This window comes from Apteryx rowi, unplaced genomic scaffold, assembly GCF_003343035.1.
Source record: "Apteryx rowi isolate R43461 unplaced genomic scaffold, aptRow1 scaffold_47, whole genome shotgun sequence".
Lineage (NCBI taxonomy): Eukaryota > Metazoa > Chordata > Aves > Apterygiformes > Apterygidae > Apteryx > Apteryx rowi.
In genome coordinates, this window is record NW_020450727.1 from 360,575 (window position 1) to 373,547 (window position 12,973).

The following is a 12,973-nucleotide window of genomic DNA, read 5'->3' on the forward strand; positions in this document are numbered from 1 at the left end:
TTCAGGACATCTCAGATAAGCAGCAGTGTCCTTTTCTGTTCCCCAAAGGGATAGATAGCACCAAAAAGATTGTCTATATTATCCCTCTTCCTTTGGACACAGTGAAAGTGAATAAAGGCTGGGAAAATACAAACCTGGTATTTTATATGTGAAATAAGTTGGGTTTTTTCCTCTTTTGTAGATCAGCAATAAAATGCAAAATATTTCTAAACATGGTTGTTGACCAACAACTAGGCTGGTGAAAGGTTTTGTACTCCAAATACTCAATCCTGACTGTACCTTCCTGTTTTACTGCAAAACAAGAGACTTATTAAATTATCATAGGTCCTACAGGGGAAACTCTCTCATTCCCATCTTGTAGACACAATTCTTCAGGCTTGTTCTTCACCATGTGCTTATGACATTCCTTGACCTGTCATGCACTCTCTCCTCCCTGCACATTTAAAAAATGAGCACAGTATTAACAGCAAATGTTAGCCCATTCCACTGCCATTAGAACTAACTTAAGAGCTTGGAACAGGAAATTTGGCCCAGTATTTTTGTRAGTGAGTAAAACACACTTAAATGGTGTAGTTCCTTTGGAAGCCTTATGGCCATTCTGCCATAAGCAGTTGCCATTTTACAGCTCAGTGCGTTCAACTCATAAGGCACCATTCTGGAGTTCCTATTTTTTCCAGCATGTGGATGCTGCAAGCTATACCTCTTTATCCTACCCAAAGATCTGACCTATAAAAGGTGCAACTGCAGTTTCTTCATAATAAGCCAACATAACATTTCCCCTCCCTTGAACAGCAAAACCTCTTTTTAGCTCATTTAAGTTAGAGAGTGAGATTTGTTCAATATGAATATTTACATTATAAAAAAAAACAGGCAAGTATGAAAAATAAGTTACAAAATGTGCTTGTTTAAACAATATGTCTCATTGAATATCAGAACACACATTTGGTAATATGAGTAGGAAGGATTTTTCCCTAAAAAACAGAGTATGCTCTATGGGATTTGCTGTGCACTGGTGACATAACAGACAGAATAAGAACATGGTATGAAAAAGGAAAGCAACATCACTAATTTAACAGTAATGTGTTAGAACATATGCATAAGCATTGCTTATGTTGCATTTACAACATTGAAGGAAGGCCCATCAACAGCAGAATGCCATACATTTTTAGGTTGTCTCCAAATATACCATTTTCATGGGAGTTAGGGGCACTTGCAGAGTCCTTTTGTTCGTGTAATAGCTGCTACGGAAAGGAGATAACAACAGTATCATAAGCTTCATTATCTGTCATTCCATACCTACAACACCTGTATATCCCTGGCATTATATTTATTGTATTCCTCCTCATGTCAACATTAATAGCAATGAAACCAAAGTCCTGGTGGAGAAAAGACTGGAAATAAAATAGTTAATGCTGGTGGGAAATAGACTTGTCAGTTAAGTTCTATTTTCAGTTCACAAAATGCTTTCAAAGCACAACTGTCATGGTAAGATGGGAATTTTTCTTCCTTTATTCATGAGATCAGCCACACTGAATTAGACCCTTAAGTCCTTAAATTATTGTAGCCCATCTCTGACAATCATGAACATCAGTGGGCATTTGACTATATTCAGCTTAGTCTGTGAAGTTGAGGAGGAAATCAGAAGAGTCTATAAAAGCATCAGATAATGCATTCAACACAACAATTTCATATACACATAGATAAATCTGGGGGAAAAATTGCTGTTATAGTGAAGAAATCCCAAAGAATCAGGTTACTTTGTATAGCACATCAGAAGGAAAAATGTTGTTCTGTCAAGGGGAAAGTGCAAAACAAATTTATAATTACRTTGTAGTTTTGTTAACCTTGCCTATCACTTGCAACGGTTAGTCTTTATTAGTTGTCTGGTGTAGAATGCAGTCTATGCATTCATAGAAGTACTACGGTACATAACTGCCATACACAGAGGTTAATGTGCAGAAAAGTAGTGTAATTACGTGGGAAGCATTTTTCGTTTTGACAATTCATCTGAAAGCTTTCACTGAGATATAGTTCTAGGATGTCAGTTCACCCCCTTTCCAAAGTAAAAAATAAAATAAAATAAAGCCATCTACCTGAAGAGAAAAGATTCAGTATAATGAGGGTTTAAGAATGATATACTGCACATTTGATGTGGTCAGTATGATTTTTAATTGTTGAAATGTAGTGTATACACACAAAGCTGCTGTAAGAAAATGACCCAAGGATTTTACATAAACCTTTTTAGATTTTGAAGACCTGGTGTTGACTGGTTATCAATTACAAGCTAAATGCTGTGAAGACTGCTTAACAAGGAGATCCTTTTCCAGACTGGGGCAATAGGTAGTAAAAAGAATGAAGCAGGATGGGCATGTACTGGACTCAGTAGGGAGAGAAACACAAAAATGAGTCAATTGAGTTGGGCAGAGACAGAAATGTCAAAAAAAAAAAGAAAAAGAAAAAGATTCAAGGTTTTGTCGAGAAGCAAAAGGAAACCAGCAATTAAACTTCATCATAAGAATTGCATGATTCTGGGAAGAGGAAAGTCCTTACGGTAATCACAGAGGATATGACAGAATTACTTGATTGTAGAAGAAAACTGTAAGGAATGGGGAAAGAARATCTACATTCATATTTGAGTTCAAAGAAATCATTATGTTAACTGGAATTAAATTACATGCCTGGGATTGTAACAAGAAATCCCTATAAACCAGCGTCACTTTCTGCTAGGCTTATCATCGCTGACTCTATCCATTCCACTTGCAGCTCAAGGAATACAGGGTATAAAACAACACAATTTGCATCTAGTAACAGTAGACTAAATTCAGTAAATTTAGATTAAGTAATTTTATTTTAATTTTTTTTATTTTAAAATGTAAATTTTAATTTCTAATCTTTTAATTTAAATTAATTTAGTAAATTTAGATTAAGTTATATAGCTAAAGAAAGATTTAAATTTGCTTGTGCAAACAGTGGTATGCACAAAATTAATTTTTACAATATCTTCTAGAGGCAATGGTTTCTATAGCCTGCATAAGACATTGAGATTGACATGATCTTGGCTCCTTAATTACATCAAAGAGTGGGATTTTCTACTTCTAATTCTTAAGTGCATGTCAATACCAAGACAGATTGTAATATGCATATTACTATGCCAAGAAATCACTTTAAAATTATTCAATGTAATCTGTTAATAATTGAATAACTTCTGGTAAAGAATTATTAAAAACAACATGAATTCATCACTTTGGAAAAAAAAAAGAATTAATAAAAAACTTAAGGTATATAAAGTCCCAAGAACTGAACAACCTCGCCCAGAGAAATAATTTATCTTCTGTATTCAAAGACTACTGTCTTAAAATGCTTGTGTTGTAAAGAATACTGGATTGTTTTCTAAATCATATTCCTTTCATCCAAGATGCTTATTTTGTTTTCCTTTTGAGAACTTGTATTTTTAAACCAATAAGTTGTAGGGGTCTCCTTTCCTAGTAAAAATCATATCCTAGTATTTACTGTACACATTAAAACCTAAACGCATCAGTGTTCCACAGAATTCACTAAAAGGAGCTGTATTTGCTACAGGAGTAGGAAAAGGCAGGAGGAGGAGAGTGCAGAAATAAAAGAGTTGCTATGCCAACCTACAAATGCTAATGGCATGACAGATACAAAAAGGTCACAGTAAAAAAAAAAAAAAAAAGGAAAGCCCAGATCAAAAAGTATGTGTATTTTATTTAACAAACAAGCAACTACTATATTTAAATTCCTTCAAAACAATGCATCTAAAAAAAAAACCTCACACACAGTTGAAGCACAGTAGCACACTGAAAATCAGATTGAATTTGTTCTCCTTTGATTTAGCTCTTAAATGTATTATTCATTACTAGAAAATGTATCATCCATATCCTAAAGATGGTATTTTAAAAAGTCATATAGGGATGCTGAATTGATTTACCTGCAAGTAGATAACCATACAGCCAACATTTCAACACAAAGTAACAAAGAAGTATAACAAAGAAAAAGACTAAAAAGTATATAGTAATAGTAGATCTACATTAATTAGATCATGCAAAAAAAAGATGTTTTTGTCTTTTTGAAATAGAATTCTGTAACATAAAGACAAAAGCATATATTCTACCTGGCAAAGGTGAGTCTTTAAGAAATCATTACGAGGACTTTCAACTGATTTTCAAATATTTGGTTCTGATTGATTAAAAAAAAAGTCCTATTTCCCTTTTTATTGTCTTCTAAGTTTTGTTATGGGAGATACTAGTAATGGCTCCTATAATCATAAGACGAAATATGTGCAATATCGTTTTTTAGACAATCATAGTCTTTTAAACAATCTCCTTTGCAAAAGTTTGATATATGACAGAAGTCAAACCTACCCAAACTACAGAATGGGGTTTCTTTGTCACTTGAAATACGGTTTCAATCTGGTTGAAATACGAACCATTTAAAATGTCCATTTTCTTTGTCTTTCTAGTACTCCAAATAATAGCAGGCCAATGACTTTTCCTGGGTCAAGCTCATGTCCCACCAGGGCAAACAACAGTACTGGGATGCAGACAGAGTACCTATGGGCAGCAGTGTCCTGGAAAAGTCCATGGGAGAAGAGAGGAGACCTGGGCCAAATATACACAGTACCATGAACTATGTATCTTCTTTTTTTGGAGTAGGAAATAGACATCCTAGAAATTTTACAGCATAAGCTGAGTTTTCTAGCACAGAATTGCAGATCCAAGATAAAGTTTTACATAAGCTTTGGCTAAGTATCCGAAGAGAAATGAGTTGCTCAACCTTTTGAAGTTCRCCCATTGCTAATTAAAGAACTGACAAGGCTTTACTAACAATTAAAAACTTGTCTTTAAAATCCCCAAAGAGGAAAATGCAAACAGCTGTTTTAATTAGCAAAACAGCAGATACTAATTAGCTTCTGTAACGGAGTATGCTGGTCCTTTAAGGACAGGACCAGTTTCAGCCCAAGTTTGTTACTGATTTAAACTACGACTACAAGGACTGGGGTCAGATGCTGTATAATAAGCTCCTCTTCCTCATGAAAGCAATATTCCCCAACTTCGAGTACATAAAAATGAGATTTTTATTTCAAATAACTGATTTGGAAYTTACTCTTATTCTCATTTTTGATCTTTCTGGAACTGAGAGAGACACGTACAGACATTTGAGCGGGGCTTGAGGGTGGCAGCAGCTGTTCCTGGCTCCCTATACAGAATGAACCATGGCAGCAGCAGTAACTTTCTGAAGCCATTTTCACTGGTAAGCTGGCTAGGTGGAGAAGGCTGATACCAGATGAAAATGTTTACAGAAATGTTGGAAAGCGAAAATCAGTTTTCAGAGAGAGGGAGAGGAAATCATTCCCTTGAAGTCCTCCTGGAAATGGGAAAACAGCTGAAGGAAACACACCATTAAGAGAACACGACTGGCCTTTGGGACTAGGAAGGAAGGGAGAGACTTGACTTTTCCTCGGAAAGGAGGAGGAAAGTAAAGGTGAGGAGTTGTTTCCATTTACCTGGAAGGAAACAAACTCAGAAAGCTTTTTTCAGGAAGATGAAGACTGAAGGAATATGTAAAGTTCTGCAGCTTTGGAAAAGCATACATAATTGAAATATAGTGCTGACTTCCTGATTTGCTACACTGAATGTCTGTTTTTCTTGCATGTTATTTCAAAGACATATTCCAGACTACTGCTATTTTCACTAACTTCTATTTCAAAAGGCTGTATATATACTTTTTCTTCATATTGTCTCAGTCCAAATAGGTTGAATGCTTTTGGAATGATTTAGATAAATCATTCAACCCATTCAAAAATCACTGAACCAAAAGAAAACAATAAGCACAAAATTTAAAAATTTTTAAATGCTTTTCTTTTGTATTCAAAGTTAATAACAGGTCTGCCAGTAGGCTTGTCTGACTCTGGAACATTTGAGAAAACCGGACTTACTACCTGAATGAAAAAGTTATAATGTAACTTAAAATAACATAAATGTTATCATTTTCTGTTGATTAGGCATTTTAACATCTCAGCTCTGTCTGCTACATGGTGCCTGAATAAAATTTTGTCTTCATAGAATATTTCAAAACAGGACAAGAACATCATATTCTGTGTACCTTTGACATGACTACTTCAAAGTGATAAAAGAAAAAAAAAATCCATGTACAACACTGTGCTAACATAAGGCTCTTCAGAGAGAAACACTGACTTCACAGAAGTTAAGTGAAGTAACATGAGACCAGGATATAACCTCAACTGCATGCACAGTATATACTATATGTATATTGCTTTCTCTTCAAATTAGTATTCTTTTCTCCACAGATAAAACTATTACAGAGAGTATAATATTTTTTCAGCATGATGAGAGGGCATATGAGAGCAGAACTATAGTTTCTATAAGTTAATTTGTTCTGTCTTTTAAGGTATATAATATGCATTCAGATTCAGGACTTCACCTATTTTTCTAGTAATGATAACATACACAAAGCTTAAATGTTTTCTCTGCCACTGTTTTGTTTTTCCCAGCTTAAAATGCAAATGAGACATTTGGTTGAGACACTCCTGTTTTTCCAGTGAACAAAAAAAGCAGCACCGTTCAAGCATTGCTCTTTTTGGACTCCTCCTGGCTCATGCAGAGGGTTCACCTGGGTTCAGTGAAATAATAAACACATTTCTGGAGGAAGATCATGTCTGAAAATGCTTTTTAACAACATTTTAGTTGCTTAGATGACCAGGCTTAATTGGCCTCAGGCCACACCAGGATCTTGTCCTTTACTAGAAGGATATTTTTGTTCTCATATCACAGAAAGAAGTCTGGGTTTTTTACTTCTAAATAAAGCTATCCTGATTAAAGTATTTCACTTTTTTATTCCCCAGTTAGAAAACTCCTTATCCAAATTCTCCTTGTCAAAACTCAACAATAAAGCAAAATTGCTTAAATGGAGTCATATAAAAAAATCTTATTAAGAAAAAATTGATTTTGACAAAATCAATCTTTGCTGAGAAGCACCAAATAATTCCAAATCCATTTCAGTTCTTGGAGCTTGAACCTTTACTGTCATAGAGAATAAAATAAAGGAGGTACATGGAATTATACCCTTTTTAGGAAGGTTAACATTTCAATTTAAAAAAAATTAGCAGATAAATATGATATAAAAATGTTGCATGACCAAAAATATTATAAAGCATCAATATAAGTTACAGTAAGAGATCATTGAGTTGCACATGGTTAGATAAAAATGTGAATAAAAAACTAAAGCTGAAGTCTCACTTACTTTTTATTCTACGACTCCCAAGTTTCATGTGTAAGCTTTCTAAAACTCCAAGTCAAGATATTTTTTACTTAAGATTCCAGTCTGTAAGCATACTGCCACTAACTACAGTTATATGCCAGAATCATGCCCAACTCAATAGCACAGAAAAAAATCAAACTAAAAATCTCTACATTTCAACTCTGCATTATAGACAAACTAAGTACTTCCACATGAAAGTTCACAACTACCATGAATTTTTCCTGCTGTGCACTGGTTGTGCTCCTCACAGGGAAAACAAACTATGAAAAACCCCCAGTGTTAACAGAAGAAATCTTACTTACGAGTATTGAGTCAGCAGATCCAAATCATTATGCATGTTGATTGGATATGTCTCACTGAGATGAAATAGCTTCTCTAAGGCCTCATAAATGAAAATGATGCAGATAAGAGAAGCAAAAGCTTCTTCAGTAAACCGGGTAATATAACAGACTAGGGAGCTTGCATCAGTCGCAACAAGGATGATGCACAGGATTGCAGTCCACAGCCCGATGCTAGCTCTCAGAGAAAGGTATGACAACCCATACTCTCTAAAGAAAAACAAAAGTAAACACTGTTTATCTTCTGTCAAGTCAGTTTCCTGGATGTAGATGAGGCAACTCCAAAATTTCCTTTGTCTAGGACATGCGATTCTAGGGACAGTCTGAATCAGAAATTGTTTTGTTATCATGAACTGAAGATACCATCAAGTCAGCTCCTGACTTAATCTGTCTTCCCAAGTAAAGGGAGACAAAGAGCTCTATCTCCACTAAAGTGAGCAAGCAGCTTTGAGAGTGGCCATAAGCATCATGTGCAAAAGGTCCACCTGCCCCTTTATCCCATACGACTGCCTTGTGAACAGCCAACACCTGCCAATTTCTTTTTAGGCTGCATAACTAGCTAAAATAAAAATCAGCAAATGCCAGGTTAGGGAAAATGTCTTTTCATTCCTGTTTCTTTGATAGATGTTCCCCTCTCAACAAAATCCCGTGTGCTTATTACATATGATAATGGAGCTCCAAATACTTTGGATGACATTATCACCAGAGTTGAAAGGTGTATAAGAAGGTGATAATAAAGAGCTCTTGGGAAGCTGAACAGGCCTTCCTACTCTGCACTGTTCAGGAGATGTTGCTCTAACAGCATTTCTCCTCCTGCAGTAGTCCTGGTCACAGCAATAAGGCTGAAAAGCAGGGAGGATCTTGGAAAAGCATTGCGGTTGCCAAGATGCAGGCACAGTTTTTAACAGCGTTGTGGTATGTTATGTATAGCATGTTAGCATAAATGTGGGGATATGCTGTTCTGGCATGGCGCTTCATCCCTTCTCTTTTGAGGGTGGAGGAGCTCAGTGACTGCTGAAAGATGGCGCCACCACCACTATGCTTACTTCATGAGTGAGAAGATAAAACCCATTGCCTGAGTTAGAGATGAGAGAAACCATGGATTTAAACGTATCATTTTAAAGGAGGAAACAACACAATACAAAAATATTTTGAAGTTTGCATTCCTTTCAAAACAGCTTTAAAAAAAAGAACAAAAAAACACAGCCAAACACTTCTACATTACACTTGTCTCAGTCACTGCATAATTTTCAGATTCTGAAAGTTTAAGCAGTGCACCCCAAAACAAACTTCTGATCTTATTCCACAGCTGTTGGTACTTTGGGATCAATTGTTTCTAATTTTACTTAAGAACACCTTAGCTAAAATGTGTATCATGATCTCATCCATGAATAGTGTGCAAACAAATCAATGAGAAATCTTCATCGTGCTACTAAGGAATCTATAAATGTCATTTAGTCATATACACTTAGTCATATACACTTAGCCATCACACTGAAAAATATGTCTGAAATTTTAAATACAGATATTTCACTTACTTGCAAAATTTGAATAAGATCTTCTCAAACACCAAAACTGGTCCTGTGCTGCCTAGTATAGTGAGAGGCTGTCCACCAAAGAGAGAGTAGGCAATTCCAGTCATGGATGCTCCAAACAGTGATTCTATTGCACTCTGAATATGATASAAAGAGAAGTTTCCATAAATTTTCAAACAGGCCCCTTGTCCAGTATCTTAGTTTGTAGCCTTCTAAACATTTAAACACCAAAATTCAAAGGTGACTCATGCAACAGCAAGAAAATACTAACCACAAATGTAGGAAAGTAAGTTTGTTTAAAGAGTTCAGATTTAACACATACTATACGACCTTCAGTAGCTTCTCCCAGCAGACCACCAAATGTGATGACAGGAGACATGCAAGCACAGTAGAGAAACAAAAACGATGCCAGACACTGTAGACTGAGAGCATCCCTGAAGTCACTCCAGAAGAAGGGAGCTTTTCTTTTTATATCTAAAATCAATCCTCCAAAAAATCTAAAAAATAAAAGAGATTATATTCATGAAAAAAAGCTGACTGAACTTTCCTCCATAGTATCTCTTTAAAGGAGGAGTACCAACTCTTCTTTGATCAAATRACAATCACCCTTCCCTAGAAGAAAGTTTCTGGGAATCCTGTCTCGATAACTGTAATCAGTAAATTGTGTTTTTAGAAGAAATTAATTTCCTTGTTTCTTTTATAAAATCTTCAACAACTTCTGGGTAGTTGTTAGCTCCCATGTACAAAACCCTTACCATTTGTGTGCCTACACTTCTGCTTGAAATAATTCTTTGCATATGTTCAATCAGACAGCTATTGCAGTGCCTGTTTGCCCACATAAATTTTCTACAGATAGAGTGCTTCATGTTCTTTACTTGAGAACCGTTTCCTAAATACATTAGATGATAGAATTAAATGTAGGCCATAATTTTTCCAGGACAAGAACTGTCATCTTTTGTCACATATACTACCTAAATAGAAGCAAATATTAGGAATAGACAGTTCTTACAGTACACCATAAAGTTAAAATAAATATCCCACAATGCTTTTTTTCCCTCAGGTACCCAAGGTATCAGATGTCATTGGGGTACAAAAAAGACCAAGTGCCACCACCTCCTACATATCAGAATGATCCTTCAAGTTGACAATATCAGGTTCATTAGTGAGGATAAAGAATGGCTTAAAGCCATACTGGCCATCACCCCCCTCTGCTGTTCTGTATGCACCAACACTGCAGTCGAATCTTTCGCCTTATGCAGGTAGGAATGATATTTAAATATCAAGAGGCAGCAAAGTAAAGGAAATATCTAGCACACAGCTATCAACATGATGATACTGCACTAAGGTGACCACTGGCAGCTGACGTGTTTACAACACACTGTATTAGAAGAGAGAGCATATGTATTCCTTGGGCCAAATTCTTCTTTCAGATGTGTGTGTATTGTAGCCACTCTTAACAGTAGCCTTATGTTCCAGGACATATTGTGGCTTAATGAGGCAAAAAAGAAATGCCAGAGCTTCATAACCCAGAAGTTTCAACAACAAAATAGTTGTAAGTTTTTATAGTATATGGGAGAAGACTATTCACAACTTTTCTTCCATGCTGTACAGAAACAAGAGACATGAATCAAGTTTACCAGAGGTCTGACCTTTAAAAACAATAGATAAAGGAGCTTGCAGTAAATACAATGTAAAAACACAAATCTTTTTCCCCTCTCTCCTCCTCAGTAAATTAGTGAGTATCATCTTTTTCAAACACATGGTATACAAATCAGGAATAATACCTGAAAGAAACCATATACCAGTCATATACCATATACCATTTGAGAGACAACCATACCATTATAATTCCTTTGAAAGCACACCACTTAAAACACTTAAGATTTTGTACATAAAACAAGTTTTCACTAACTTTCCAGTGCGTTGCAATTCTGGTCCAGAGTGTCCACCGGGTTGTTCTGGGTCCCCATGAGCTGCAGTCCCATTTGGCACTCCTGGGATCTTACGCTTCTCCTAACAGAAGGAAAAGATACTGTTCACAGACCTTAACAACAAAACACAGTATTAGCAGAGGAAATGGGCAAATGACAATTATTCTTCCTTTTGTGCAGTATCCTTCTACTTCTCATTCATTGAATGAGTGAAAAATGCATTAACAGAATTATAGCTCCACATTTTCTTTTTGTTGCCAGGACTGCTATTTGAACGTAGCTTTACTGTCTTCAAAAAGAAAGAGGTGAAAAGATCAAGGAAAAACCACTCAAATGAAACAGAAAAGGGAATGGCATTTAACTGTTTCTCAGTGACTTGCAGTGTGTCTGAAGTTTGATATACATTGCCGTAAGAAGTGAAAATGGTTTGACCTACACAAGCTACTTGAAGCTCATTAGATGGAGTACTGACAGCACCATGGCCACCACAGCATGCACCCCGATGGCTCTGTTCACACTGGGAAGTAGGTCAGTCCAGTAGGAGTAGACCAGTGGGGTGAAACAGCTGGTACAGAGGCCCTGATGTCTGACCTACACACATCCCAGGTTTGTTTATTGCTTCAGCTTCTGACTAGCTGTAGTCTAGTCCTGTGGACTGAACACCACCTCGGCTCAAAGCCATCAGGAGCTCTCCTGGAGCACATCTTCCAGTTCAATTTCATCCATAGCAACTCATACACTGCAGGATTAGAAAATCTGCTTCAAACGCACACTCCTGATGTGAACTAATGCACTAATACAGATGCAATCATTGCAGGATAATCACGTATTTATCTACCCATACAGGTGCTGAGCTCCATATTACTGAAGCTCTGTGACTAGTAGTTCCTGAGGATGTATTTTCACATGTTATTCAAGTTTAAGTTTCTGATGATTTTATACCTTCAATGCAAATAAATATATAATAAATTCATAATTTATAACATGTATGTATATATTTGTATTATATATAAAATTACATTTATAATAGACAAATTTAGATACATATACACATATAAATAATTAATATATCCCTTTTATACACACAGATATCTTCACCTCTCTGTAGACGGACACACTAAACCTCATACATGGCACCTCTCAGAGTCTCTTTCATTTTCCCAACCTTCCAAGCTCATGTAATGTACATTTACATGCCAGAGTATATTTACATGCCAAGATTTAATAGACTGGATCCAGGATTTGAGAATTGAAAGACTACATATTTACATTCTATTGAAAGCTTCACCAACACAATTTTTTCCTAAGCAGTAGAGGAGCTCTGTAACAGGGAAAGAGTAGAAGGAGCTTTGTTCTAAGACATTTAAAGAACTGATGAAAGAAAATCCTGTATCAGAAAATATTTCAAAAGAGCAGCAAGCCAGGCTGTTTTGATCAATTTTTGCTCTTAAGTGGGCATTGCATTTTGACTTCACTAGCAAGCTAGCATAAGCAGGATCATCTATCAAACAGAACTAAAAAAACCAAATCTCATGTTTTTGGGGTATTTTCTAACCAAAATGCAGAGGAAATTCAAAATGCACTACAATCATAATCAAAGAACAGAAGAATAGATAATGATTGAAGAGCTGAGTGAATAGTCAGAGACCGGTGATAACCCATGCTAAATACTTAGAAACAATCATGTAATACTATAAAAAAAGCCATCAAGAAAGAAGGGATTCCTTTATTTTGTAATCTTCTGTGCTTTTTTGAATGATCTTCTGATGAAAATTGTGCACCTGTAGGAGGGTAAGCACTCATGTGCATTGGAGAGTTTGGTTTTTGTTTTTTTTTTTTAATTTCAGAAAACTAAGATGTAGCAATAACC

At 35.8% G+C, this 12,973-nt stretch overlaps 1 protein-coding gene across 1 annotated transcript in view; it reads right to left on the reverse strand.

Moving 5' to 3' along the window:
- SLC4A10 (solute carrier family 4 member 10) overlaps positions 1–12,973 on the reverse strand; it is a 124,738-nt gene that overhangs the window by 25,866 nt on the left and 85,899 nt on the right. Inside the window, exons 11-14 of the mRNA XM_026077993.1 lie at positions 11,085–11,185; positions 9,495–9,669; positions 9,176–9,309; positions 7,602–7,847 (exon numbers count right to left, since the gene is read on the reverse strand). Coding sequence (XP_025933778.1) covers positions 7,602–7,847; positions 9,176–9,309; positions 9,495–9,669; positions 11,085–11,185 — 656 coding nt within the window. The remainder of the gene's footprint in view (positions 1–7,601; positions 7,848–9,175; positions 9,310–9,494; positions 9,670–11,084; positions 11,186–12,973) is intronic.